Below are 27,663 nucleotides of genomic sequence, written 5' to 3'. Positions count from 1 at the left end.
GTTGTAATTTAGCAGATAGGTGCTCCAATACGAAAACATGGAATCATAGTAGTAGGATTAGACACATGGATAGAAAACAAAAAAAACGCCATGGTTGCACAACCATATTGTAGGAGGGAAATGAAAATTTGGATTAAAAATCTGAAATTGTTTATATCATCTCAATTGATTGATCTAAACTAAAAGATGTAGGGGAAAAATGGCTTATCAAATGAAAAAAGAGTTGACAAAGCTACACAAGAACAACTAATATTTATTTCAAAAACCCCTCTTTTTTCAGAATTTATTGCTTAATACTCTTAAAATATCCCGATCAATAATTTGCATCTCGTAACAAGCTTGCTGGAGATCACGTTGTTGTTGATGTTGTAGTAACGTTCTCTCTTGTCATTCAGCTTTTTCTCGATCGACTTTTCTTTTCGTTCGAAAAATTCCGGAGTAAGAATCGAACTTACGCTTACAACAACACTTTTTCCTTTGTTTTTTAGCAATTCTTTCGCAGTGATCCTTCCCATAGGCCTATCTTGATTAACACTGTCTTCAAGATCCAAATTTGCATCGGTGGTTGATTTTTGTCTCTTGTTTGGAAAAGTTGCTTGCCATTTGGGATCGAGAATCAAAATTTCCCTACTGACAAGTACATGACTTTCCCATATGCCTCTTGTATTCCTTGTATGCATCTTGAAGCTAAAACATATAAAAATGTTAGGCAAATACTCAGCTTAAAAACTACAGAATATTTACAACTTGTACAAAATTTACCCTTCCTTGTTTGTTTTGTCCACTTTGATTCAGTCGTTCGATTTGACTGTAAACTCCAAAAAATTTGGTGCATTGTTTGTGAATATCTCTTCAACGCGTTTTGATTGTAGATCAACTACGTTGGGTGGAAAAACCTCTATTATCATCAATATATTTTTCTGTCCTTCCCCAAAATGTAGTAGCATTTTTTTCCGTTTCCAATAGCCGGATCTTTGCTCGTATGAAGATATGCCGCAATCAAAAGTTGATCATCTTCACTGAAAACTGGAACTTCGTTGCCCTTTTTTTGTGTTGTAGGAGAAACAACATTTGAAGTGTTAATTTCGAAACTTGTCCCATAATCACCATAATCATCGGCTAAGTCAACAAAATGTTCTCATTGTATGAATAATCCATCTGCACAAAGTAAAAGAAATGTATTAATGCATAATCGAAGCATAAAATATTAAATATTAAACAATATATTTTCCAAATGATATAAAGGATGAAAAAACATTTAAAATATACAAAATCCCTAAACTAATCAAATAAACACCAACGCTGCTCTACATGAACCCAATATATATAGAATCTCAATCCTTCAAACAAAACAAAACCCCAATCCTTCAAACGAAGAACCGAATCAGTACCCTAATCTCTCTAACACAAATCTCTTTCTCCTATTTTCTTTTCTAGATTTATACCTTTGATTTTGTTTTGCTTGGTATTGAAAATGAATTGCTTGGCATTGGGAGCAGAAGTGAATGAGGTGAAAGTGTGATTCTTGTTGTCTTTTTAATTAAAAAATTAGTGTAACAATATAATGGTATTCTTGGTGGAATTAATTTCATAACCAACAACCAATTTAAGAGAATTCAATATATGCTCAATTTTTGTTGTGAAGATTTTGCTGCTTCTTTATCTCCCGCCAACCTCGAAAATTGATTTTTCACTTTTACCTTCTCTATGATGGAGAGGTAAAGATACCGCCTCAAAATGGAAAAGGTATAATACCTTTCCATTTACATCTTCCATTGGAGAATGTCTTTCCATTAAAAAAAAGACAAATTCGGCAATTATCATACTTTACGTTTCCATTTACCTCTCCCTTTGGAGAGGCTCTTAGAGTGGGATAGAGGGAGTATTACATTTGGGCACAACATACTGAGATTTTACATAATTAAAAACCCAAATAACCTTTTAATATTTAAATATGTAAAACAACCATTAAATGTAAAAACATAACACATTGTGACAAAAATAATTTATTTTATTCTTTGGAAAATAAATGAAGAGTTTTTACAATATACAAGCACTCGAAAAATGTTTTACAATATACAAAACTCAAACAATTTTTGGCCAAGTTGGGACTCGGGAATCAACAATTCTGCCACTGAATCAAACCATTCCAAGAAATCGGTGGAGGGCAGAACCGCCACTGGCTCGCATTGGAGGGGCATAAGACCTTGAATTTTAGAGTTTCACAACGTCCACTCTTCCAAGAACCAAAATCCCATCCCCAAATTTGACAAGGACATCGTCTTCGACGATTACCTCAATTTTTCCCGCCTCACTCTACCCGATCTTGATCCCAAGCCAGCGCTAGATTTGTGGTTGCGGATAAAGGAGGAGACGGGGGCTGTCATTGTTCAAGAACCCATCGTTTGTTGTTTGCCATCCTCGTCTTTAACTATTCACTCAAATTACTTTATATGCTACATTCGGAGTTCATGGAATAAATCAGAATTTTTGAAATGTTAATGACTTTTAACGTAGTTTGCCCAAATGATTTAACAAGTTAGTATCCACGTTAGCTTAAAAAGACATACCATCCACCCTTATTAGTTCATGACTTTGTATGTTACTTTCGTTCATGGGAAAACCAAAAAATGACAAAAGTTTATGAAGTTTACGTCTCATTTGGTCTACCAATTAGGGCTAGTTAGAGGCTTTTATATGGACTAATCGGCTGTTTGGTCTAACAGTTACCATAAGTGGAGGGCCCAAGCAATTAATGAAGGCCTGACGTTTTTATGCTGAAATGCACAAACGTAAGCGAAATGAGTGCGATACACAACTGGAAGGGTCTGAAATGCATTATTGAAAATTGAAAAGCCCATTTTGCCCCTTTATTTCAACCTAGTATAAAAACATTTGTCTTGCACACACGCCAATCATTCCAAAAGCGGCGGCACCATATCGACCCTTACAGAGGCGAGATCTCCTTCATACAAATGAACATTGCGGAATCGGTCTGCCGAACAGGGTATGTCTCATGTGTAATTTTCTATTTCGTTTCGGAGTAATATCTGGTTGTGGGGTTAAGATCATGTATTGTCAGTTAGTTTACCTTTGACTACAATATTGCTATGATTTGAGTCCAAGTATTTGCACCAGTATTATTTGCTAATAGTTGAGTCCAATTAGCCGTGATCTTGAAGAGGAATGCTTCATTATTTTTTGCATTAAATGGATATATGCGCACTTTTGTTCAGTCAGACTAGACTGACAACAACGAACCAGAAAGGAGCTTATGGTATGCAAATGATTGAGTATATTATGTGTAACTACAATATTGCTTGTATTTTGTTGATTAACTTGATCCTTACCGAATTAGGGGTCTGTAAGAAAAGGAAACGGACACAAGTTGTGTTGCCTTACAACATTTCAGGAAGAGTGCATACACCGATCAACCATCTGAATAGGTTTGTTGGTGTAACTGACAACGATTCCCTAGTCAATTTTCGGATGGACCAAAATGCATTCAGAAATTTGTGCTCTATGTTTCGTCGAATTAGGGGTCTGTAAGAAAAGGAAACGGACACAAGTTGTGTTGCCTTACAACATTTCAGGAAGAGTGCATACACCGATCAGCCATCTGAATAGGCTTGTTGGTATAACTGACAACGATTCCCTAGTCAATTTTCGGATGGACCAAAATGCATTCGGAAATTTGTGCTCTATGTTTCGTCGGTATGGCAGTTTGCTCAACAAGCGGTTTTTGTATGTAGAAGAACAAATGGCAATATTTTTAGGTGTCCTCGCTTACCATAAGAAGAATCGGGTCATTCACTTTGATTATTGGCGCTCTGGACAAATCGTGTCTAAATACACGTATAAGGCTTTGTTGGCAATACTAAAGATGCATACCTTATTCATCGTAACGCCTAAACCTATTCAAGATGATTGTGTGAATGTTGATGGAAAAGTTTCAAGGTTATGTAATATGGCCTTTTCAACCATATGTTGCCTAATTTGATGTTTTAATAATAAATAAACCTCACATTGTTTTTATATTTTCATGTAGGGGTGTCTCGATGCTTTGGATGGAACATTTATCAACGTCTTTATCCATAATGCGGACAAATCTAGGTTTCGCAATAGAAAAGGCCAAATTACTACCAACACATTAGCAGCGTGTGACAGACACATGCGTTTTACATATGTATTACCTGGTTGGGAGGGTTCAGTCGGGGATGCCCGTGCCCTGCAGGATGCTGTGAATCGTCCTAATGGCCTGCATGTCCCCGTAGTTAACCATACCTGCTATGTTGATGTTGTCAAGCACATTATGATGTTGTCTTTCGTTCAACTATATATAAAATCAACTACATTTTCATTTTAATAGGAAACTATTATTTATGTGATAATGGATACGCAAATAGTGAAGGGTTTCTTAGATCTTACAAAGTGTTCGTTATCACTTGAAGGAATAGGGGCCGGACGCGAAGACTCTGAAAAATGTGGTGGAGTTGTTCAACATGCGCCACACGAAGGTAGAATAGTTATTGAGAGAGATTTTGCGGTCCTGAAGATGTGATGGACAATTCTACACAACGCTTCATACTATCCCATACGAACCCAAATCCGATTGATATTATCTTTCTTTCTTTTGCACAACCACATTCGTGGAGAGATGCCAGTTGATCCTTTGGATTAACTTGTGCAAGCTTGGGCAACGGAGAAGGAGCAGTTGTTTCTTTAGACGAACTTGTGCAAAGCTTGGGCAAAGCTTATGCAACGATGAAGTAATATATCATTTAGACGAACTCTTTCCATCCACGAATCATCTTTACATTTTCACTATGCACCCTCACCACTGCGTCCCATGAATGATCCCCAGCTATCAGTGTGACAACCTTGATAGAATCCTCATGCTTGATATTGGTTTTCCACCATATATATTGGGCAACATCTGTTACGAAAAATAAGGAACACAACTTTAGCATGGGTAATGACAATATAAATTGGAGTGATTATGGTTACCAACTCTCCCTCAAGATCCTATGCGAGCAGTAGTTTCGTAAACGGTGGTATAGTAGAGTAAGACAAGGAGGTTGACATGTACCATTGGAGCTCAGATTCATCACTGCGTAAACAATGGTATAGTGAAATATTCGAGGCCTACTTCAGAAGATAATATTAATATCTTTGTCATAAATATTGGTACTTCAAACTTAAACAAAACCTCCTCTTACATATAATATCCCTTATCGGCATGCATCCGTTCTCGTGAAATCGCATCAAATAATAGGGTGCCCCTGTAGTGAGTAAAAACAAGTGTGTCGTTGTCTCGGAGATGTTTTGCATATGCAAACATATGCCATGCGCCTGCAAAGTGCCATCCGTTCCTCGACCTTGTTATAGTAGCCGGCCAACTAAGACCATTTGGCATTTTCAGGTTACTTTCCGTTGGAACATCGCCCCCATGTGCTTCCCTCCATTAAGATGGGATGGCCTATAAGATACGTACCAATAGAGCATGAACATCAATGTCATATAAATTACCAGTAAGCGCAAAGATAAATTAAATTAACCAAACGATGATGGCACTCGTCGGTTTTGTACATCTGGCAAAATGTGGGCTTCATGTATCTGCATTACGAATACATATATTACTTCGTTGTAAATACATAGCTTCTGATTGATATTACCAACTTACCTTGGATATGTTATGTGTTGGTAATTTGGCGGGTGCATAGTACTACGTCGGTGACCCGGAGTTTAGAGTGTTGATGTCTTTTTTGAACCCACGCGATAAAGAAGGAAGGTGATTATCAGGTTATCGTTATATTTGATACAACAATTCATGTGGATGACTATGAACCAAGTTCACATAGCAAAGCCAAAGTCGGTCTATGAGGTCAGTCATTCTGTGCAGTCTCCATTGATGCCTAGTGACTAAAAAATGTGGCGGAAATTAATTTCCGAAGATTGGTCAAGCCTTGGAAGTGAACCGAGGGATGAGCTTATGTGCATGGACTATGCTTCAGCTCCAAGAACTGCTCGGATGACTTCGCTAAACAACAAATTCCCCCCAGACCTGACAAGAATGTGGCAAACCCTCAATCATCACCATATGGTAGCTCTTGTGGTTCAACCAACAACAATAAATGGTTGAAAAAATGACGGTTATAAACTATGGTGTGGGTTCGTGATTGTTTCATAGAGAGTGAATAGTACAAGTGTTATGTTATTTATGTTGATTTGTAGCCTATAATGTGAGATCCAAATTTAACTTGCTTTGTAGGTATGTAATTGGGCTGTGGTTTTACCAAGTAGTCTATTATGTGAGCTATGAACTCCATGTATTTCGTATAATAATGGAGGCAGCCAATCTCTTGTTTCAATTTCTGTTTTTAATGCCTGTATGCAACCAACCCACAAGAAATATGAAGCAAACCACAAATAACAACATTATTCAAAACACAAATATTACATAGCAAAAACACAAATACAAATATTAGATAGCAAAAACATAAATATCTATCAATATATAAAGTGGCGGTCTTTTGGAACTTTTTTAAATGCCAATTTTACCCTTTTTGGTGGGAAACTATGCATTATTTTTTATGATTTTTGCGTTTTTTGGCACCATTTTGAACAATGTGTAAGTCTGTAAATCTTGACCATTGTGTACACAATACGCATGGGAGCAGAGATGGAATAAATATAAGCCTAAAATATTTTAAAATTTAGGGATATTAGTCCCTAAAACCATAAACTTTAGCTAAAATTTGGTATTTCCCATGAACTTTAAAATTGGTCTAGAATATCACAAACTTTGCACTTTGTTTGGTATTTACCATGGCATCTCTATCACCATATTTGACTAACTTACGAGACTTTTTTTTATCATACTTGACACAATTAAATCAATATGGTTTTCTACGTGACTTTTTATCCTACTTGTTATGAACTTAAAAGTGGTTTAAATTATCATTAAACGTACCATGGTTGCCTACGTAAAATAAGATTTTGATGAAAATGTCTTATTTGGGTCGGTTTGGTAAATACCAAACAAAGTTCAAAGTTTGTGATATTTTAGACCAATTTTAAAGTTCATGAGAAATACCAAATTTTAACTAAAGTTTATGGTTTTTGGGACCAATATCCCTAAAATATATTTTACTTTATAGAATTGGCTTCTCTAAGATGTTTCTACTATTCCTATTATGTATACCGGTTCTACAAACTCACTAAATATTAAATAACATTTTAGTGTACTGTACTGTGCACCTCTCTTCGAATCAACTTTTTCTCTCAATGTTGAGAGGAATTGAACTCACATGGAGAAGCATATACTATAAGAGAAGCTTCGGGTATAGCCAACAAAGAGTTTCTTCTCTCGTAGCCCTCGCAACTCCTCATGTAGCGGCACATTGCCTATGAGGCTATGACGAGAGTTTTTGGTGATTTCCGTCGATTGGTGGACCGGCCGATTGGATCGGTCCAGCCGCGAACCGATGATCCTTTCATTCCGATATAGAGGGTTGGGCCATTTTGAATCGGTTAATGGTTTGGCCAGAAATCGGATCAACCGGTTTGCTTCAATCCTCTCCTTTACTGCGCTGCTCCTTCGTCCTCCGGCGCTGCAGCCCCGTATCCGACAGCTAGCGACACCTAGGCCGTCTGCCTGTTTGATCGCCGTTGGCGGTACCCCTCAATTTGGCAGTATTGATTTTTTAAAGAGACCTAATATTGCTTTAATGGTGAAAAAAGTACTCCTTCCGTCCCAAGATATTAGAGCCCTTTCTTTTGGGCACAGTAATTTAGGAGATGTTGTTAAGTGGTGTAAATGGAGTTGGTAGTAAAGTAAATTTTTACTATAAATAGAAATGACTCAAATATGTTGGGACATCTCAAAAAGGAATAAGGGTCTAATATCTTGGGACGGAGGGAGTACAAGAGTAGGGAGAGACACATTTATGTGAAGGGAATTGGGAAATGAAAGAAGTGAAGTGAAGTGTCGTGTGGAGTTGGAATATGGAGTGTGTAGAATTGGGAATAGAAAAAACTAATAGGGAATAGAAAAAATTGAAAAGTTTTCGATGTGTGAGCACATATAATATTTGTAATTCATTTTAATGTTCTATCTGCCAATTTTATTAGTTTGGTGATGATGTGCATTTTGTATTACAGGGTCCACAATAGGCGGAACAGCCATGCCTAGGCCCAAAAAAAAGATGTCCGCCTAGTTATCACAATCATGCCTCAGCCCCAAAAAAGTTGTCCAGCTACGCCTCTGCCACACCACAGTCTTATTTTTCAAATCTTCTTATATCCTATCTTTCTTGTCAAGCGAGCCCTTAGTGTGGGCACAACTATTAAGAAATGTAAAGAGTAGTAGGTTGAAAAAGTTAGTGGAATATGTGGTCCACTTTTTAATATTGATTATATAATAGAATGTGAGTGAAGTGAGATAGTGGAATGTGAGACATGGTAAAAGTGAAATGTGACTCTTATTGTGGGACGGACCGAAATGACAAAATGTGACCCTTATTATGGGATAGAAGGAGTACTATTTATTTTGATGTAGTTTGATTACAATCGAAAATTTTAAACTAAAATTTAATATAATATAATTATTTTAAAATTTTCCATTTCATTTCTAATGATAGTAAATTTCAGACCATGTAATAGGAGTATATCTTATATGGGAGAATAACACTAAAATATATTTTAAGATTCAATCAAATTATAAGCTAATGTACTTATAAATTCAAAATACTAATATCAAATATAGTATTCCTCCATTAAGGATGCCAATGCAACCCGCAACTCGTGCGATTAAAAATCATATATTTATTCTATTTTTTTTTAATTGTATTCCATAAATGATGAAATAACACCTATTTAGTCAATTGTTGTTAAAATGGTAGTAGATACATGTTCTATATAAATTTTAAAATTTTAACATTTTTTAATTATTTGATTGTATTTTATTTATTAATATCTATGTTTTTTTTATAAGAAAATGTTAAATTATTTATTTAAAAAACATAAAGGCAAGTTAAATCAGGTACTTGCGGATACTCGATTCAAAAATTGTGGGTACCTGATCCCAATATTTCCAAAAACTAATACCCTATAACCGATTTGACAAGGATTTTGGGTACCCAGATACCCGACTCGGGTATCCAATCTCGAAAAATCTAGTATCCAGTCCTGATTGCGCAGTAGTGGAAGAGGGCGGCAACGGTGGACAGCAGTGGTTGGGTAGTAGAGGGCGTCGGCGGTGCAGTGCCGAGAGCACAGTGTTGCGGCGTCAGGGCGGCACCACGGTGGTGGATGGCAGCAGAGAGAGGCTAGGCAAGAGCTTAGCGGAGAGGGAGGAAGCTGCGCACGTTCTTTTTGGGGTACATACATGCGGGGATGGATCCCCTACCACAAGCGAAAACACAACAACCTATTGTACAAACGACATAGTTTTGCCATTATTTAGGAGTACTTACTTTTCCTTTTTAACAATAATCACGTTGATGATTTAACTTTTTAATTGATGTTATTCTTTTTCCTCATTTTTTTTATCTTTGTACATATACTACCTCCATACAAGTAAAATAATGGTTCTTAGTATTGGAAGAATAGTATTTTTTAAGATTCTTTTGTTGCACTTTCAAATTTTGAAGTTAAGAATGAAGAGTTTTTGGGGTATATTTAATTATTTAATTTTTAAATATCAGAATAAATATATAATTTACTATTAAAGTTTTTAAAAAAAATATAAAAAAATCAGGTAATTCGATACCCAATCGGGTATCTGGTCCAAAAATCCTATACCAGAACCTGATCCCGGATCTTGAAAAATCGGGTATCGGGTATCCAATTAACCTACCCGATTTTTCTGGTTTGGATATCAGGTATCCAATACCAGATATCCATTTTGAAAGCCCTAATTATTATATGATTTTTTCCTCTTTGATCTTTAGTCGCATAGAATCCTTTATTTGTTTATCTTAATTTAACTATCTCGTACTCTTTGATCGTCAGCCGCACATCTCCTCTTTTAAATGTTTATAAGTGTTTATGATGGTATGAATACTTATTGTAATTAACACATATTCTTAACTATAAACTTCATTCTTTTCATCCTTTTCATAATAATCTAGTTGGGTGATAAGGTTAATTTCATGCATCGGTTATATGGTGAAAAGCACTATATTTTACTGGGTCTAATAAAGTTCTTAAGCCAGGTGTGTGACAGAATCGCTAGATCCAGGAGGAGCTGGAGGAAACGGACTAGCGAAGGAATCGCTAGATCCACAATAAACGATTTTTCGCTCTTAGCTCACACACAACACACACACTTGGGAAATGGGAGTTCTGGGGTAGTTTAGGGTTTTAAGGGTCTCATCTTCAGAGGAAGTCCGTCGTAACACCGTCCGCGTGAGGGCGAAGATACAATCTATTTACTTTCGGTTCTTTTGCACTTTATTTCGTTCGAACTTCACTTTTGGAAGTCGATTTGGTTGTTGTTGTTACTGATTATCTATGCATTCCTTTAGTTTCTGTTATATTTGTGTTATCTCGTGTTGATCTACGTTGATCCTGTTGTTTGAAGTTTTATTTCGGCAAGTTGCATGTTAATCTCTGTTTTTGTCACTTTGGTGCTTGATCTGGGGAATTTGGCGGTAGATCTGTGGTGTTGTTGTTGATCGGAGGTTGTTTGGTGATTTTGTAGTTATGGAATGTTTTTGGCCGGAGTTTGTGTCGGATGCTTGGATCCGGAGTGGATTTAGCATCCGAGGTTGGATCTGAACAGGGGAAGTCGAGTTGTGCATGGATTTTGAGTTTTCTGTTTACTTTCTGTTTTACTTCGTCTAGTAGCCGTAGATCTGCTTAGTTCGTAATTGTTTTTTTTCGTTAAATTGCTAAAATCCAGTCTGCTCTGTTTTCCGATTACGCTTCATACCTGTTTCTTCTGAGTTTTTGTGCAATTTGAATTGAAGAAGATGATGTCGCTGTTAGTTAGTACTTTAGTTAGTTGTTTTTCCAGCTTTTCGTCCGTACTCTGCTTTTTCAGTCATGGTCCCCACCGTCAGTTTATTTCCCAGGTCTAGGTAATTTAGAATAGTTTCTTAGATCTAGTGATTGTCTCGATTTCAGTTTACATGCATGATTTCTGTTCTGCCTAGATCTAGCTGTTAGCGTAGCAGATTTCAATTCCAAGTTTAGTCTAATTTCCTCAACCCAAAAAAATGCGTGGCAGCAGCCAACCCAAAAATAATTTCCAAATCCTTGAGCATGTTCATTACGCATCCATCTCTGTGGGATCGATCCCTACTTCCCTGTGCTAAGTTTTAGTATAAGTGGTTGAGGGTTTTTGAAGAAGTATTCTGTGTGTCCGACGACCGAGATTTTCCAACGACCAGTGAGCTCCTAGACCTTGTGATCTAGTGGATTTGCTGGACCTAGGAAACTTGTTATTCTTTTCTGTGCACACAGTCTAAACAACCGATCTTCAAATGGCGCCGTTGCCGGGGAAGGATGGCGTTTATTGTTATTGCGTTTGAGGATTTGGTGTAAATAATTTAATTTCTGTTATTTTGTTCTCCTTGACAGTTTATGAACACGGGCTTCCATTCTGGAAGTTGGGCTAGTTCATCTGGGTCAGGGAGCGGCCGATACAAGTGGCAAGTCAAGGAGTCTACGTCCACTATCACCACCAGATCAGGTTTGAGGACAGTGGACCCATTTCCGTTCGAATCAGAAAGTGAGAAGGAGTGGAATTCGTCAGGAGAAGAAGACCCGAAGTCGTCAACAGAAACAGAGCATTCCGAGACTGAGGAGGAGGAAGACCCAAATATGGCTCATTTAGTAGATCCCGATCCGGAGATAGGGTCACTCACCGCGCATCTCGACGGTGAACCCGCCCATGCTATAGTCTCAAACCCGCGTCGGAGGTCTATTGATATCAAGACAAATGTGCTCGGAGTTTTGCCCACATTCTCTGGACGAAGGAACGAATGTCCTTACGAATTCTTGAACGAGTTTAGTAAGCTGTGTAGCATTCAAAAGCGCCCCAACGAGGCGACTGAGGAGGACTACCGTTTACGTGCAGTTCCGTTTGCCCTCAAAGGGGAGGCTAATACTTGGCTACTGAGGCTTCCACCAGACTCGATTAACACATGGAAAGATTTCAAGCTGGAATTCTTGGATTATTTTTTCCCTTCCAACAAGACGAATGCCTTGAAGAAGGAGATTCAGGAGTGCAAGCAGGAATATGATGAGTCTCTGAGTTCTTATTGGTCCCGGTTCAAGGGACTGTTGGATGCTTGCCCGAACCATAGGATGATTGAAGCGGAGACTTACTATCTGTTTTACGAAGGAGCAAACCCTGAGTCAAAGGACTTGATGAATTCCTCGAGCGGGGGAAATTTTACCAAGAATAAAGCAAGTGAAGCCAGAGAGACTTTGGGAAGGCTGATTGAGGCGAAGAAGGCCTATGATAACCCGCGAAGCATATTGAGGAGGGGGTCAGCCAATGCAGTAACGGAACAAGATGACAAGAAGGTGGAAGACAGGATAGATAAATTGGAGAAAGCACTGCTGAATGCAATTGAGAAATACAACCCTCATGCTCCAGCAGAAAATGAGAAACCCCCTGGTCCAGAGGAAAGGCAACTTCAGCCTTATTACAGTCAGCCCTGTGAAGGGGAATGCCAAGCTCAAGCAAATTCGATGGGGAGCTGGAATCCGGATGGAAGTTGGAACCAAGGAAGACAGAGGGATGCCCCATGGAGGACTCACCCCAATTTTAGATGGACTGACCATGATCAAGGTCAGCCACCCCCACTGCAGCTCACGAATTATGCACACCCTCCGGAGAGGCAGTCCAACTGGTCAGGAAAAAGTCAAGAGGGGCAATTGCAACTGGGGTACAGGAATCAAGACCATACTAATTGGGGAAATAGGAATCAGAACAACCCAGGGAGCTCTTATGTGCCACCTCACCAGAGAAATAACCAGGGGAACTATCAGAATTCCCAACCGAATCATCAAGGGAATCAAGGGTCTAGCAATCAGTACAACAACCATCAAGGAAATCAAGGGAACTATCGGCAGAACCAGGGGCAGAACCAAGGTCAAGGATCGAATTTTAATCAATTCAACTCCAGGCCACAAAGGAGTTTGGATGACATGGTCCACGACCTAGTGAATTCACAGCAGTTCATGCAGAATAACTTGCATTCCAACAACGACGTGGTGCACAAGTTGCAAGACGCCCAGACGGAACATAAAGCCGCCATGGATATGATGGCGAAGCAACTGTCCCAGATTGCAGTTTCTTTGAATGAGATGAGGGGAAATGAAGGGAAACTTCCTGCCACAGTCAAACCACCGGACCGAGCAAACATTAGTCAAATCACCTTGAGATCCGGGCGAGGCTATGAAGGACCGACCCTGGAGATTGACGAGGAGGTACCCATACAGGCTAGTAAAGGGAAAGAAGGTCAAGTGTTTCAAGGGGATAGCCCTAGACCCAGAGAAGTCCTTGTTCAGGATGACCTCCAGAAGGGAGATTTAGGGGGATCTCTGCCTCGACCAAGTGACCCATTTTTCCTAGATCCAGAACCTGAGGTAGTGAGCAAGGAAGGAAGCAGGGAAGTTGGTGAAACCCAGGCTGGGAGTTCCACAAATGCAGTGAAGCGAGCAAAACCATTTCCATACCGGGGGGAAGCAAAGAAAAAGAAGGATGATACAGAGGATCTCATGGAGATTTTTAGCAAGCTGGAAATCAACCTGCCATTCTTGCAAGCCCTGAAAATGCCTGCCTTTCAGCAAGTTCATCAAGGAATTCATTGCAGGGAAGACCAAACCAGACGGGAAGATTGTGATCGGGGAGAATGTGTCTGCTGTGATACAAAAGAGAAGGATGCCCTCGAAATGCACAGACCCAGGTATGTTCACATTACCCATTTCTCTAGGGGACATCAAGGTCGAGCATGCTATGTGTGATCTAGGGGCATCTATCAATGTTTTACCGCTTTCGATCTACAAGAAATTGACAGGAGTAAGGATGGTCGCTACCAAAGTGGTAATCCAGTTAGCAGATAGAACTTGCATTTGTCCTGAAGGTGTGTTGGAAAATGTCATAGTTAAAGTGCATGATTTTCTATATCCTGCTGATTTCTATGTGATCAAGATGAATGATAATGAGTCTGCTGAGTCTAGTGGCGTACTTTTAGGGAGACCATTTTTGCGTACTGCTAAGACCATTATCGATGTCTTCGATGGAACAATTTGTTTAGATTATAATGGGGAAAAATATACATTTAGCATAGATGAGGGGATGAAAAGGCCATTAGATGTTGAGAATCTGTATGCTATTGATGTTATTAACCCCCTGGTCCAAGAATATCTTGAGACGGAATTGATACAGGAACAAATTGACAACTCGGAGTTGAGCCATTTAATTGACAGAGAAGTTGTAGGGTGGTGTGCAGCAATGAACACAACGGAGTTGACAGATGAGGAACTCACAGAGGCCATCATGGAGTTTTGCAGAAATCCCGAGTCAGCTAGATCAAGGGGATCGGCTCACGTGGCTAGTCTGGAGAATTCTCCTGGGTCTGGGAAGGAGGCATTACCGGATATTGCAGGAAAAAATCCCTTGCCCCAGGAGACGAATGCAACAAAGAAGGAACTGAAGACACTTCCACCAGGCCTCAAGTATGCTTACTTGGAGGTGAATGAGACATTCCCAGTAATAGTCAACAGTAACCTGACCAAGGAGCAGGAGAAGGAATTGTTGGAAGTCATCAGACGAAACAAGAAAGCAATAGGGTGGACTCTCTCAGATTTAGTAGGAATCAGCCCTGATCTTTGTATGCACCACATCCGTCTAGAAGAAGGTGCAAAGGCTCATCGAGATGCACAACGGAAACTGAATCCGAACATGCGAGAGGAAGTTCTGAAAGGAGGTGTTGAAATTGCTCTCTCTAGGGATCATCTACTCCATTCCGGACAGCGAGTGGGTCAGTCCTGTCCATATGGTGCCTAAAAAGTCTGGAATACAGGTTGTCAAGAATGAAAAGAACGAAGTTGGTACCCACTAGGCTGGTGACGGGGTGGAGGATGTGCATCGACTACAGGAAGTTGAACGAGGCCACAAAAAAGGATCATTTCCCCCTACCTTTCATTGATCAGATGTTAGAAAGATTGGCTGGCAAACAGTATTTTTGTTTCCTTGATGGATACAGTGGCTATTTCCAGATCTACGTTAACCCAGAGGACCAAGGGAAAACCACGTTCACGTGCCCCTTTGGTACATATGCATACCGAAGAATGCCGTTTGGATTGTGTAATGCACCAGGAACGTTCCAGCGGTGTATGATGAGCATTTTTTCGGATCTGCTGGAAGTATGCATTGAGATATTCATGGACGATTTTACCGTATACGGGAACTCATTCGATACTTGTTTGGCCAGCCTTGATCTAGTGCTAAAGAGATGCCAAGAGAAGCATTTAGTGTTGAATTTCGAAAAATGCCACTTCATGGTGACGGAAGGCATTGTCCTGGGTCACGTGGTTTCTGAGAGAGGAATACAAGTAGACAAAGCAAAGGTAGATGTGATATCAAAGTTACCATACCCCACGAACCAAAAAGAGGTTAGAGGCTTCCTAGGTCACGCAGGTTTTTATAGGAGGTTTATCAAGGATTTCGCGAAAATCGCGCAACCGCTCACTCATTTGTTGCACAACGAGGTGGAATTCGTCTTTGACGAAGGGTGCAAGAAGGCATTTCAGTTGCTCAAAGACAGACTCGTGTCAGCACCAATTATCAGGGCGCCAGACTGGAATCACCCTTTTGAGATAATGTGCGACGCGAGTGATTTCGCTGTGGGAGCTGTCCTAGGACAGAAGATTGACGGAAAAAGTTATGTGATCTTCTATGCTTCTAAGACTCTGAATCAGGCTCAGAAGAATTATGACACCACGGAGAAGGAAATGTTGGCTGTCGTATACTCGTTTGAAAAATTCCGACCCTACCTTCTTGGGTCGAGGGTTATAGTCTTCACAGATCACGCAGCAATAAAGTACTTACTGGCTAAGAAGGAGTCTAAGCCGAGGTTAATCCGTTGGGTGTTGCTCTTGCAGGAGTTTGATTGGGAAGTGAGAGACAAAAGAGGAACGGAGAATAGAGTAGCCGATCACTTGAGCAGAATATATCAAGGGGAAACAGAAGAGGCCATACCCGATGCTTTCCCTGAAGAGCATTTGTATTTTCTGGAGAAATTCCCTAGACCAATTAGCTGGGAAGCAGTTTTGGCTTTAACCGGTCTAGGAGAATCCGATAAAGGGAAGCGCACACTTAACGCAGAGCCGTGGTTTGCTGACTTAGCCAACTACTTGGTCACGGGAGAGGTGCCAAGTTCAGACGAAGTTTCCCGGGCCCAGAAGATGAAAATTAAAAGCGAAGCCAAATATTACTTTTGGGACGATCCTTACCTGTGGAAGATGTGTTCAGATCAAGTGATTAGGCGCTGCATTCCCGAATGGGAACAAAGAGATGTGCTAATTCATTGCCACACTTTGGCATGTGGAGGTCACTTTGGACCAAGGAAGACAGCAAGGAAAGTTCTGGACAGCGGTTTTTACTGGCCGACACTCAATAAAGATGCCTTTGAATTTTGTCAGTGTTGCGAGAGATGCCAACAGACAGGGGGAATTTCAAGGAGGGACGAGATGCCTCAGGTCCCGGTGATTGTGTGCGAAATTTTCGACGTATGGGGGATGGACTTCATGGGACCATTCCCATCATCCTGTGGGAACACTTATATATTGGTTGCAGTAGACTATGTGTCTAAGTGGATAGAAGCTAAGGCCACCACAACATGTGAATCGAAGGAGGTGGCAAAATTTCTGAAGGCTAATATTTTCAACAGATATGGAGTTCCTAGAGCCATCGTCTCAGATCAAGGAACACATTTCTGTAATCGCACCATCGAGGCTCTGATGAAGAAATATGGTGTTCACCATAGAGTATCTACCCCGTACCACCCTCAGTCTAATGGCCAAGCGGAGATTTCTAATCGCGAGATCAAGGCGATATTGGAGAAGACAGTTAATCCGTCAAGGAAGGATTGGAGCAAGAGGCTCGGTGATGCATTATGGGCCTACAGAACTGCTTTTAAGACGCCTATTGGAATGTCGCCTTACAGGCTTGTGTTTGGCAAGATGTGCCACTTACCCGTGGGTATTGAGCACAAGGCGTACTGGGCAGTGAAAGAGTTGAACATGAAGCCTTCGGCTTGTGAAGAAGAAAGGAAATTACAGTTACAAGAACTGGAAGAGCTGAGGCTGGAGTCGTATGAGTCTGCCATGTGGTACAAGGAAAGGACGAAGTTGTGGCATGACAAAAATCTCCGGGTCAAGGAACTCCATGTGGGACAGAAGGTGCTTTTCCAATCCCGGCTCAAGCTGATGCCAGGGAAGTTGAAGTCAAAGTGGATCGGTCCATATACCATCGTCGGCCTCCGCGCAAACGGAGCAGTGGAAATCCAGGGAAGTGCCTCTAACTCGGTCCCTTTTCTTGTTAATGGTCATAGAGTGAAAGTCTATAGGGATAATTCTGAGCTGTGTGTAGTGGAGGAAGTTCCACTACGCGCACTCTCTACTATCGCCTAGACAGACTAGGAGGTATTCTCGATGAATTCCTGGGTCAGGTAAATGGGTTGACATTTTTGAAAATATGTACTGAACCAGGGAATCTCGGGGATACTCAAAAGGAATGTGTAAATAGTTTAACTGCTTTTCAAACTAAGGAAAATCCAAAAAAATGTATATACAATTTAAATCTCCCAAAAATATTTTCGAAGCACCAGACTCCGAAGGGAACCGATGCCTTATATTCTAACCTTGACTTAGGAGTCTGGCGCCTTCATTATTTTTTTTTATATGGTCATGGTCAGGGAAGTCTGCTAGGGAAGGAGAGCCTGGAGGAAGAAGTCAAGGAGAGCCTGGAGGAAGAGGTCAAGGAGGGATGGAGATAATTTGAATTTCAAAATTTGGCCGATATTTATGGGAGGTGTACGGTTGCTTACATCACGCCTGCAACCGCACCATCTTTTCATCAGAAAAGGCAAACCGTCGCTTCTCTCTCCAATAATCCCAGTCGACGAAAAAACTGCATTTCCTCTCCCTTCTCTCTACTTTCGTTCTCTCTCTAGAACACAAACCCTAACCAAATTCGACCAAGTTTCCTTTTAATTTCAGATCTACAAAAATGGATTCAACCCAGGCCACCGGAAGTTCGCAGCCAACGGTGTATGACGCAGCCCTACTAGCAGAGTTGACGCAGAAATTGGGGAGCGTCGAGAAAGCGAAGGAAGTGTACGCACTGTTCTCCGCTAGCCTAATGACATCCGCGGCGGCCATACCATCACTGACAATTCCGGCGGATTCGGCGGCGCAACCGGCAGTTTTCCAAGAAGAAGGGCCTCGAGACTCTGGATCTCAACATGCAGAAACCGCTTCACGGGAGGCGGATAAAGAAGAGGCGGTGCACGAACGGCCGGAGGATGGTGGGCAGACGAACGGCGGAACAGAGGTGGAAACCGAACAACAAGGTGACGGAAACCCTAATTCTGAGGGTAAGAAAGATGCTGAGGGGGAAACCCCTGTTGTGGAAAGTATTGTTGAGGGGGAAACCCCTGTTGTGGTAGAAGTTGCTGAGGGGGAAACCCCTGTTCAAGAATCGATGGCTGAGGGGGAAACCCCTATGGAAACTGGGGATGAAACCCCTACGGATTTTAGGGGTGCGACCCCTGAACCCATGGAAGAGGGGGCAACCCCAAGTGATGTCAGGGGGGAAACCCCCGTTTATATTGAGGGGGCAACCCCGATGGTGGATGATGTGGGGGAAACCCCGGAAAAATTTGTGGAAGAAACAGATCTACATGTTACTGGAGTACCGGAGCCCGTTGAGGAAGGGCTGAATTTGATCGTGGACCTGGTGGATGACCAGGAAGAGGATGAACCCCAAGTGGACAAGAGGACAGAGAGGAGACGAGCCAGGAGGAGTCTGCTCGACGAAGTTGATGACTTAGTTCCAGATGCTGAGGAGGCAGAGGAACGTCGCCTGGTCAAGGAGAGAGCGAGAAAAGGAAAGGCAGCGGCGACCACGTCTACACGGTCAAGGAAAGCTCCCTCCGTCCAGGAGGTTGAGGAGACCCTTTCCCCAGTGACCGAAGATCCCTCTGCCGAGGAACAAGACAAGCCTACCCATGAATCCGACTCTGAACTTGGGGAATCTGAAGAGGAATTTGTCCCGGGACGACCAGAGATTTGGCTGACTAAGGAACTGCTAGAGTCGATGAAGCAGTTCGACGATCAGAAACGGGCCACAGTGTACAAGGAACGATGCAGTGCAGGGAAAATGGCTAAGTTCTGGGAAGCAGTACAGCTCCAAAGAACTTCGGATGATCGCATGCGATGAAGATTTCTGCGCATGTATCTATTCAATAGGGTTCGAGTGGTTGCTAAAGCACAGCCAGGAGAGAGTGCCGGTGGACCTAGCAAGGGAATTTTTCTCCACGTTCCGATTGAAGAACACCACTGATCTTGACGCGGACTCCATAACTTTCAGGCTTTTTAATGAAGAACACGAGATGAGCATCCGGGAATGGTCCTTGAGGATGGGGTTGTTCACCAAGGCTGAGGATGATGAAGGAATATGGAACGAGAGGATGATCGGTGTGCCGAAGAATACGCCGGGTTTTAAAGTGCAAGCAGCATGGGAACTGATCACCCACTCCAAGGCAGGGACATTCAAGTCAAGCTACTCCAAGGCTTCTCACATCGAGGACAGAATCCTCCGTTTTGCTCAGACGTTTATCAGCTACAACTTAATGGGAACTGCTAATTCAGCTCTTACAACTACCGACCTTTACTTCACTTGGTGCATGGCAAAGGGCGTTAAGGTACATCTGGGTTATTGGCTGGCTCAAGCATGTCATCAAATGACCAGCAACCCTGCTCGACATATGTATACCTGCCACCTCCTAGGCGCCTACCTCCAGCGGAACGTTGAAATGAAGATAGCCAAAGCCGCACCTTTAGTCGTAATGTGCGAACCCCCTGAGGTTTTCAGTGTTGAATACTTTTTCAATAAGGGGTTGCTTCAAGCGCACGGAAAACAAACCTTCTTCTACACGGTAGGAGAAAAGGTGAAGGCGGAGACAGAGGAGGTTGCGGAGGCCATGCCGAGTGAAGAAGTTGAAGAGCTGCGGAAGGATGTTCAGGATGTGAGAAAAGAGATGCAGGTAATGAGGAAGGAAATGGTGAAGGAACTTGGGGGGATAAGAAAAGAATTGAACGGGAGCCGGGAAGAGGTGAAGACCCTGAGGGGCAATATTGCAGATTTGGCGGTGAAATCCGCCAAACAGAACGAGCGCATGACGGAGGCGGTGGACCTTGTAATGAAGATGATGAAATGGTTGCAGAAGACACTCCCCTTGACCCAGTCGAAGGTAACTCCTGGGTCCAGCAGTGAAGTCAAGCAACCCGTCCAGAGCAGCCCCTCCGTCCAGCGACCACCGCAACCGCTCAAGCAGATGGTCTCCCCACCCGTCCCCAAGCAAGTGTCAATCCCAACAAAATCAAAGTCTCTGATGAAGAAGCCAGTATCCGACCAGCCAGAACAGGAAGAAGTGGAGCCGGAGCAGCCGGCGAAAAAGAAAGTGAAGATGACCCGACCCGGAATCCCACCCCAGTCTGGCTCTCGAGGGAGCCAGCCCCAGAAGTGAATCACCCCCATGACCAAGTAACTTTTAATTTTTGCTTTCAGTTATCTGTCTTTGTATTTGTTGTCCATTTGTTAAATGCTATCTGTTTTGTTGTGTCTTCTCCCACTTAGCCCAATGCTTGGTCTAAGTGTGAGAAGTTTATATTTTCTGTTTTGTTGTGTCTTCTCCCACTTAGCCCGTTGTTCGGTCTAAGTGTGAGAAGTTTTTAATTTCATAAACTGTTGTTGTGTGTTGCATTGATCTCTCTGTTTCCCCCCTTCACGACGATGGCTTGGGGACAAGCTTGAGTGAAGTGGGAGGGGGAGAGGAGTCAATGCATGTAATTGTCAGCATGATAAGAGTCTTTAGGTCTAGTTTTTTGTTTGTGTCGCATGAGCCAGTGAATATAATACGGCATGATCTCCTTAGTGAAAGTAATTGAAAATAGGAGGTATTTCAACTTAGAAGCCTTTTCCTTTAATAAGCCAAGTCAATCTGAATGAAGCAAGAACGATAGAGGATGCCTTTACTTACTTAGTTGTGAAGCCCTACTATAAAAGCGAGTTATAAGCCTTAAATAACTTCGAGCTAACACATGTAAAGGGGCCGCCACTGAATGCTTAGGGAGAAGAGTCATGAAGGAGAAAAAAAAGGGGAATTGGGTTATGAAGGTATAAGCTGGACGAAGTCCAGGGTAAGGAGTTATAAGCTGGACGAAGTCCAGAGGAGAGAAGAGGAAAATGGAGGAATAAGCTGGAAAAGAGAAAAAAAAAGGAAAAAAGGAGAAAAGGAAAAAAAAATGAAAATAAAAAAAGAAGGAGGTATAAGCTGGACGAAGTCCAGGGGGAAGTTGTTTAAGGGCAGGAACAATAATAACCTGACCCAGGAAAAGAGGAGGAAACTCTCATAACCCGACGCTTCAGTGGTGTGGCAATAACTTAAGAGAGAATCGATCCTAACATCCCTGGTGAGGAATGAGTGATCGAGTGAATCCAACAATTGGGTAAGTTAGAGGCTATCTTGACGAACTGACAGATTGGCTAGGTAGAGGAAGGGAAAGGGCCTATTTGGAGGAGTGCAGCCTGTTGGATTGACCTTAATCTTGTGGGGACGGTTGCCTAAAAGTTGAAGCTAGCTCATGCATATGTGTTTATGTGTTTATGTGTTTTTCTTTAAGTGTTTTAGTCAAGTTGTGTCTAGGTCTAGGAGTCTGTCTAGAGTCTAAAGAGTCGGTCAGGGGATAACCTTGCTTTGAAATTCGCCTTATTCTTTTTTCTTGTCTTTATACTTGAGGACAAGTATGGTTTAAGTGTGAGCAGTTTGATAAGGCTAATTTCATGCATCGGTTATATGGTGAAAAGCACTATATTTTACTGGGTCTAACACAGTTTTTAAGCCAGGTGTGTGACAGAATCGCTAGATCCAGGAGAAGCTGGAGGAAACGGACTAGCGAAGGAATGAAGGAAAAGTGAGCAGAATTGAAGGAAAAGGAGGCTAGAAGAAGGGAGTCAATAGCTGAGGGCAACAAAGACTATCTATACCTCGCTGGGCCCCACTTCAACGCCTATAAATAAAGGAGCATGCAACACACACGATATACGATTTTTCGCTCTTAGCTCACACACAACACACACACTTGGGAAATGGGAGTTCTGGGGTAGTTTAGGGTTTTAAGGGTCTCATCTTCAGAGGAAGTCCGTCGTAACACCGTCCGCGTGAGGGCGAAGATACAATCTATTTACTTTCGGTTCTTTTGCACTTTATTTCGTTCGAACTTCACTTTTGGAAGTCGATTTGGTTGTTGCTGTTACTGATTATCTATGCATTCCTTTAGTTTCTGTTATATTTGTGTTATCTCGTGTTGATCTACGTTGATCCTGTTGTTTGAAGTTTTATTTCGGCAAGTTGCATGTTAATCTCTGTTTTTGTCACTTTGGTGCTTGATCTGGGGAATTTGGCGGTAGATCTGTGGTGTTGTTGTTGATCGGAGGTTGTTTGGTGATTTTGTAGTTATGGAATGTTTTTGGCCGGAGTTTGTGTCGGATGCTTGGATCCGGAGTGGATTTAGCATCCGAGGTTGGATCTGAACAGGGGAAGTCGAGTTGTGCATGGATTTTGAGTTTTCTGTTTACTTTCTGTTTTACTTCGTCTAGTAGCCGTAGATCTGCTTAGTTCGTAATTGTTTTTTTCGTTAAATCGCTAAAATCCAGTCTGCTCTGTTTTCCGATTACGCTTTGTACCTGTTTCTTCTGAGTTTTTGTGAAATTTGAATTGAAGAAGATGATGTCGCTGTTAGTTAGTACTTTAGTTAGTTGTTTTCCCAGCTTTTCGTCCGTACTTGCTTTTTCAGTCATGGTCCCCACCGTCAGTTTATTTCCCAGGTCTAGGTAATTTAGAATAGTTTCTTGGATCTAGTGATTGTCTCGATTTCAGTTTACATGCATGATTTCTGTTTTGCCTAGATCTAGCTGTTAGCGTAGTAGATTTCAATTCCAAGTTTAGTCTAATTTCCTCAACCCAAAAAAATGCGTGGCAGCAGCCAACCCAAAAATAATTTCCAAATCCTTGAGCATGTTCATTACGCATCCATCTCTGTGGGATCGATCCCTACTTCCCTGTGCTAAGTTTTAGTATATGTGGTTGAGGGTTTTTGAAGAAGTATTTTGTGTGTCCGACGACCGAGATTTTCCAACGACCAGTGAGCTCCTAGACCTTGTGATCTAGTGGATTTGCTGGACCTAGGAATCTTGTTATTCTTTTCTGCTTTTCTGTGCACACAGTATGAACAACCGATCTTCATTGGGTTAGAATTTATCTTCACTATTTGAAAATTTTATGTCTTGTGCATAGCACGGGTGATAACACTACTTAGATAGTAAAAACACACATTTTAGATAGTCAAACTGAAAAATATTAAATCTACCATAGTACTCCTACAATTACCCAAAGTCATTAGTGGATACAAGCCAAGTCTATCAATGCGGATAAATAAAGAGAAATAACAAAAATCTCCCAAAGGTCATTAGTGTCTGTTACAAAAAAAGACCATGATGGAGCAAAAAGTGCCATAAATTCATATGACTACCTATATTTGGCGAGGGCACGCAACACATATGCAAGACGATCCTCTTCCCGCATGCTAAGGTGATGCACTATTTTTTAGCACTAAATAAACCTGCAAGTATACAGAGTATATATAGTATAGCCAAAGGTCAGTACCGGATATCGAACACGGGGAAGGCAAACACAAAGTGTCTATCCTCTACTAAGACTCAATTACTATTTGGAAGAACAGAAGGTTTGTGAAAACTTTTGAAAACACAAAATATTTGAAAACAATTAACAACTAAATGCAAGCAAACCACAGAGACAATCGATAGAGATAAGGGAATTCCAGGGATGTGCGTTCACAGTTATGGTTATACAAATTCCAAACTACAATACCCTAGCACAATTATTACTTTGATAGGACGAGTCACCTAGCTTATGCTCATGCGATGCAAACGTTGATTACAAAATTAGGGTTGTCAATCCTAACACGTAACTCCATAAAGCTCCTAAGACCCTTGAAAAGTCCTCACTCTCAATTAACAGTGTTGTTTTAAGGAAAGCTAACCGTAGCGTCTACTAAGTGGATCTAACTCGCTAGAACTCTGTCACAGTTATGAAGCAAGTTATATTAAATCATACACAATTGTGTCACTCAATCATGCAGCATCAAGACTAACTTAGGGAAGAATCAAAGTAAAAACAAAACGGATATGAAATAGAAAATTGGAATTGTTTAACCAAAGTCGTTACTAACACATCCCTAGAATCTTATGAGTTTAGTTACACATAATGAAATAAGCTAAACACATAGATTGAAGGGAAGACAATTTGAACATAAAACTAAAGTAAATAAAACTCGTAGGTTGAATCCTTGTCATTCTCGATGTTCTTGAAATCCTTCTCCAACTCCTTGCACAAGTGAAGTACTCTAGCTCTTGATATCTATGAATTATTTTGCAAGTAGAAGCTCTCTATTTTTTATGAAGCTTGAGGTCTTATTTATAGGGGAAAGCCAATCCTTGTTGTATAAGGAAAAGATCTTCAAAATATGGTAAATCTTGGAGCAAATCTAGGGCATCTCGGATTCGCCCCCTTTCTCCGGCGGGCCGCCGCACCTTGGCCGGCGGTCGCCGTGTTGGAGTCCAGAGAGTCTGTCTCTTCGGCGGCGGACCGCCGCACGACTTCCGTCGGTCGCCGGCGAGACTTCTCTTCCAAGCATATTTTTCTGAAGCGGACCGCTGCATTGATCTGCCCGCCGTACGCCGGCGGTCGCCGCACACATCCGCGGCGGTCGCCGGTCGCCGTCTAACTCTAGATTTCCAGACTTTGCGTTTTGGCTCCCTTTTTCGGATCAATTATGCACATTTCTCACAAAACACGTCAAAATACCAAAATAGACAAAATATGCAAATAATGCACGTGTAGAGTGACTTCCCAAATATAATCGGCCAATGCTTCCAATTGGGTCAGCTCTTGTTTCTCATGAAACGAGCATTTGGATCAGCCTACAACCGAAACAGAACAAAGTATATTTTCGCCATCAGTTTAGTCAATTGTAAAACTATTTGTCTTCTGCATACATGCCAATGAATGAAAAAAAAAAGATCGAACAAAATACCTTCACAATATGCGACCACTAGTCGTCGTCGCAATCAATTTTGTAGTCTCCATGAGGATTGTATCTTACCCCACTAAGGCTCAGAATTCCTCCGAATGAAATATACACCTTTCCCACACAGTGATTTTGGAGACGATGTGCGGGGTACCCTTTATATCAGTGGCTGGGAAAACCCTTCTCAAGGCATCTTCTAGCCTGTCAAGATAACCAGCCCGAAATCCATTGTCTGATTTCCACCCAGTGGTACACAAGTCCCTCAGTGCCACAACTAGTATTTCCTCCTCACGGTCCGACCATGTCCGACGGGTTCTTTCACCATTATGTCTTCGGACACTGCCTAGGTAAGCATTCACTACTTGAGCCAAACAAGAAATCGATAAATAAGTTTAATCTAAGACACATGGGGGTACAAGATAACACAAGTACAACGAGTTCCAAAAGTAAACAAAAATTCCATACCTTGTTCGGTTGAGAGTCGCCGGATGTGAATCTGGAATGTTTGGGTCTGACATGGTGCTAGAGAGGAAGATGTTTAAAGAAGAAAATGAAAGAACAACATGAACGGGCCGCACAAATGAAGGAACAAAACACAAATTTCAAATAAGCATTGATAATCTCAACAGAACTCTACCAAAAAAAGACCATTCAGTATCGTTTGGGTAACATAATGCATGATTTAGAGATAAAATTGAGCACAATATAACACAAATCAACACTGATAGTGTGATGAACACTGAGAAAATAAGCATTCGAGGTAGAATCGAGATAGAACAAACCCTGGTAGTGGTAGGTCATCGGTGACCACTCTCTGTGGTCAAATGCATGAAGGATTTTGGTTTTGAAATGAGGCGTGCAGGTTAAAAAAACCGACACATTAGTGGAGTATTTATAGGGCTGGGTATTCAGTCGGTTAACCGACCAAAAAATTGAACCAAAAAAATAAACGGAACTGGGACCGAAAAGTGTTCGGTTAGAACGTTTATAATCGGTCGGTTAATCGGTTATTCAAAAAAACCAAAATAAAAAAATAAAATTTATTTAAACTAATTTGAATATATTTTTTAAGCTTTTAGTTGGTAGACTACATAATCCAAATAAAAAAATTTCAAGCTTTAGCTACCCATTTATCACAATTTATAACAATTTCTTCTTCCCTCATTAGTTTCAGAATCGATGTGGGGCAAATACATTTCCACTTTTGCTTATCCTATTCTAATTCTCATCTTTAGTCTCTAGTCGATATTTGATGTAGGCATGTAACATATAGCAATTAGCAATTGAAGTCATATGTGGCTGAACTTACACTAAATTCATTATCACAATTTATATTATAATTTTCAAATATTCGAACTCAAAAAGATAGTTTAAGTGCTATAAAAATAAATATTATCTTTGCTTCATCAACATTGGGCACTTTTTTTTTTAAAATTAACTCCTACATGGAGGAAGTTACAAATAAACTCCTAAGAAAGGAGGAAATTACAACTGGTGTCAAGAGGGCTCGAACTTGGCACCTCATACATTGATGTCTAAGCTCCTTGCCGCTAGGACAAAGGCTCTGGACCATCAACATTGGGCACTTTGCAAACAATATAATGCAAAAATTAAATATTTTTGGTACTTTTTATATATGACGTTGAATTATTTTTATAGTATTTAATTATATTTTTATTAATTTTTGTTAATTCGGTTTTTTGTTCGGTTATCGGTTATAACTGATAACCGAATGATATCTTAAACCAGAGCCCATACCGAACCGAAACAGATGATTTTTCGGTTATCGATTAATCGATAACCGACTTTATTGGTTAATCGATAACCGAAGTTTATTGTAGGGGTTCGGGGATAACAATGGAAGTTCAATAAATGTAGAAGGGCATGCGTGTAAATTGAGTTCTTTTATACTCCCCCGTCCGCGAATAGGAGTCTCGGTTCACTTTTACCATAAATGGTAATAGGACCCACCTTCCACTATCTCATTCAACTCACATTTCATTTAAAAGTAATATATACAAGTAGGACCCTCATTCCACTAACTTTTTTCCGTTTTCTTAACATTTCTTAAAATCCGTGCATACATGAAATGAGACTCCTAATGCCAAACGGAGGAAGTATTTGACTAAGACCAAACCAAACAACATATGCTTTACATATCCGGGTACGAAACCAACTCACCAAACATCTGATAATAAAATTCGAATCAAAATTAGCCCACACCATATTTGTTACTGATGGCACGCA

General features: G+C 41.0%; 1 protein-coding gene and 1 long non-coding RNA gene across 3 annotated transcripts; both read left to right on the top strand.

Moving 5' to 3' along the window:
• The first annotated feature begins 2,930 nt into the window (after positions 1 to 2,930).
• Positions 2,931 to 4,366, top strand: LOC125186426. Of its 2 annotated transcripts, XR_007170442.1 has the most exons (3): positions 2,931 to 3,007; positions 3,359 to 3,957; positions 4,049 to 4,366. It is a non-coding gene; the product is annotated as an uncharacterized LOC125186426 (long non-coding RNA). The 2 variants fall into 2 exon arrangements; XR_007170443.1 differs by lacking the exon at positions 3,359 to 3,957.
• Positions 4,367 to 18,253: 13,887 nt separating this feature from the next.
• On the top strand, positions 18,254 to 19,465 carry LOC125189865. Its single transcript, XM_048087094.1, has one exon. It carries the CDS (start codon positions 18,254 to 18,256, stop codon positions 19,463 to 19,465), a length of 1,212 nt encoding a protein of 403 aa, XP_047943051.1.
• Positions 19,466 to 27,663: the final 8,198 nt, after the last annotated feature.

The sequence above is a fragment of the Salvia hispanica genome, chromosome 5, assembly GCF_023119035.1.
Source record: "Salvia hispanica cultivar TCC Black 2014 chromosome 5, UniMelb_Shisp_WGS_1.0, whole genome shotgun sequence".
Taxonomy (NCBI): domain Eukaryota; kingdom Viridiplantae; phylum Streptophyta; class Magnoliopsida; order Lamiales; family Lamiaceae; genus Salvia; species Salvia hispanica.
Note: the sequence above shows the minus strand (reverse complement) of the source record. Positions and strands in the feature narration are given on the sequence as shown.

What these genes read in the sequence shown, in the direction of transcription:
- LOC125189865 (XM_048087094.1), top strand. Translation starts at nt 18,254, where the DNA reads ATGGATTCAACCCAGGCCACCGGAAGTTCGCAGCCAACGGTGTATGAC.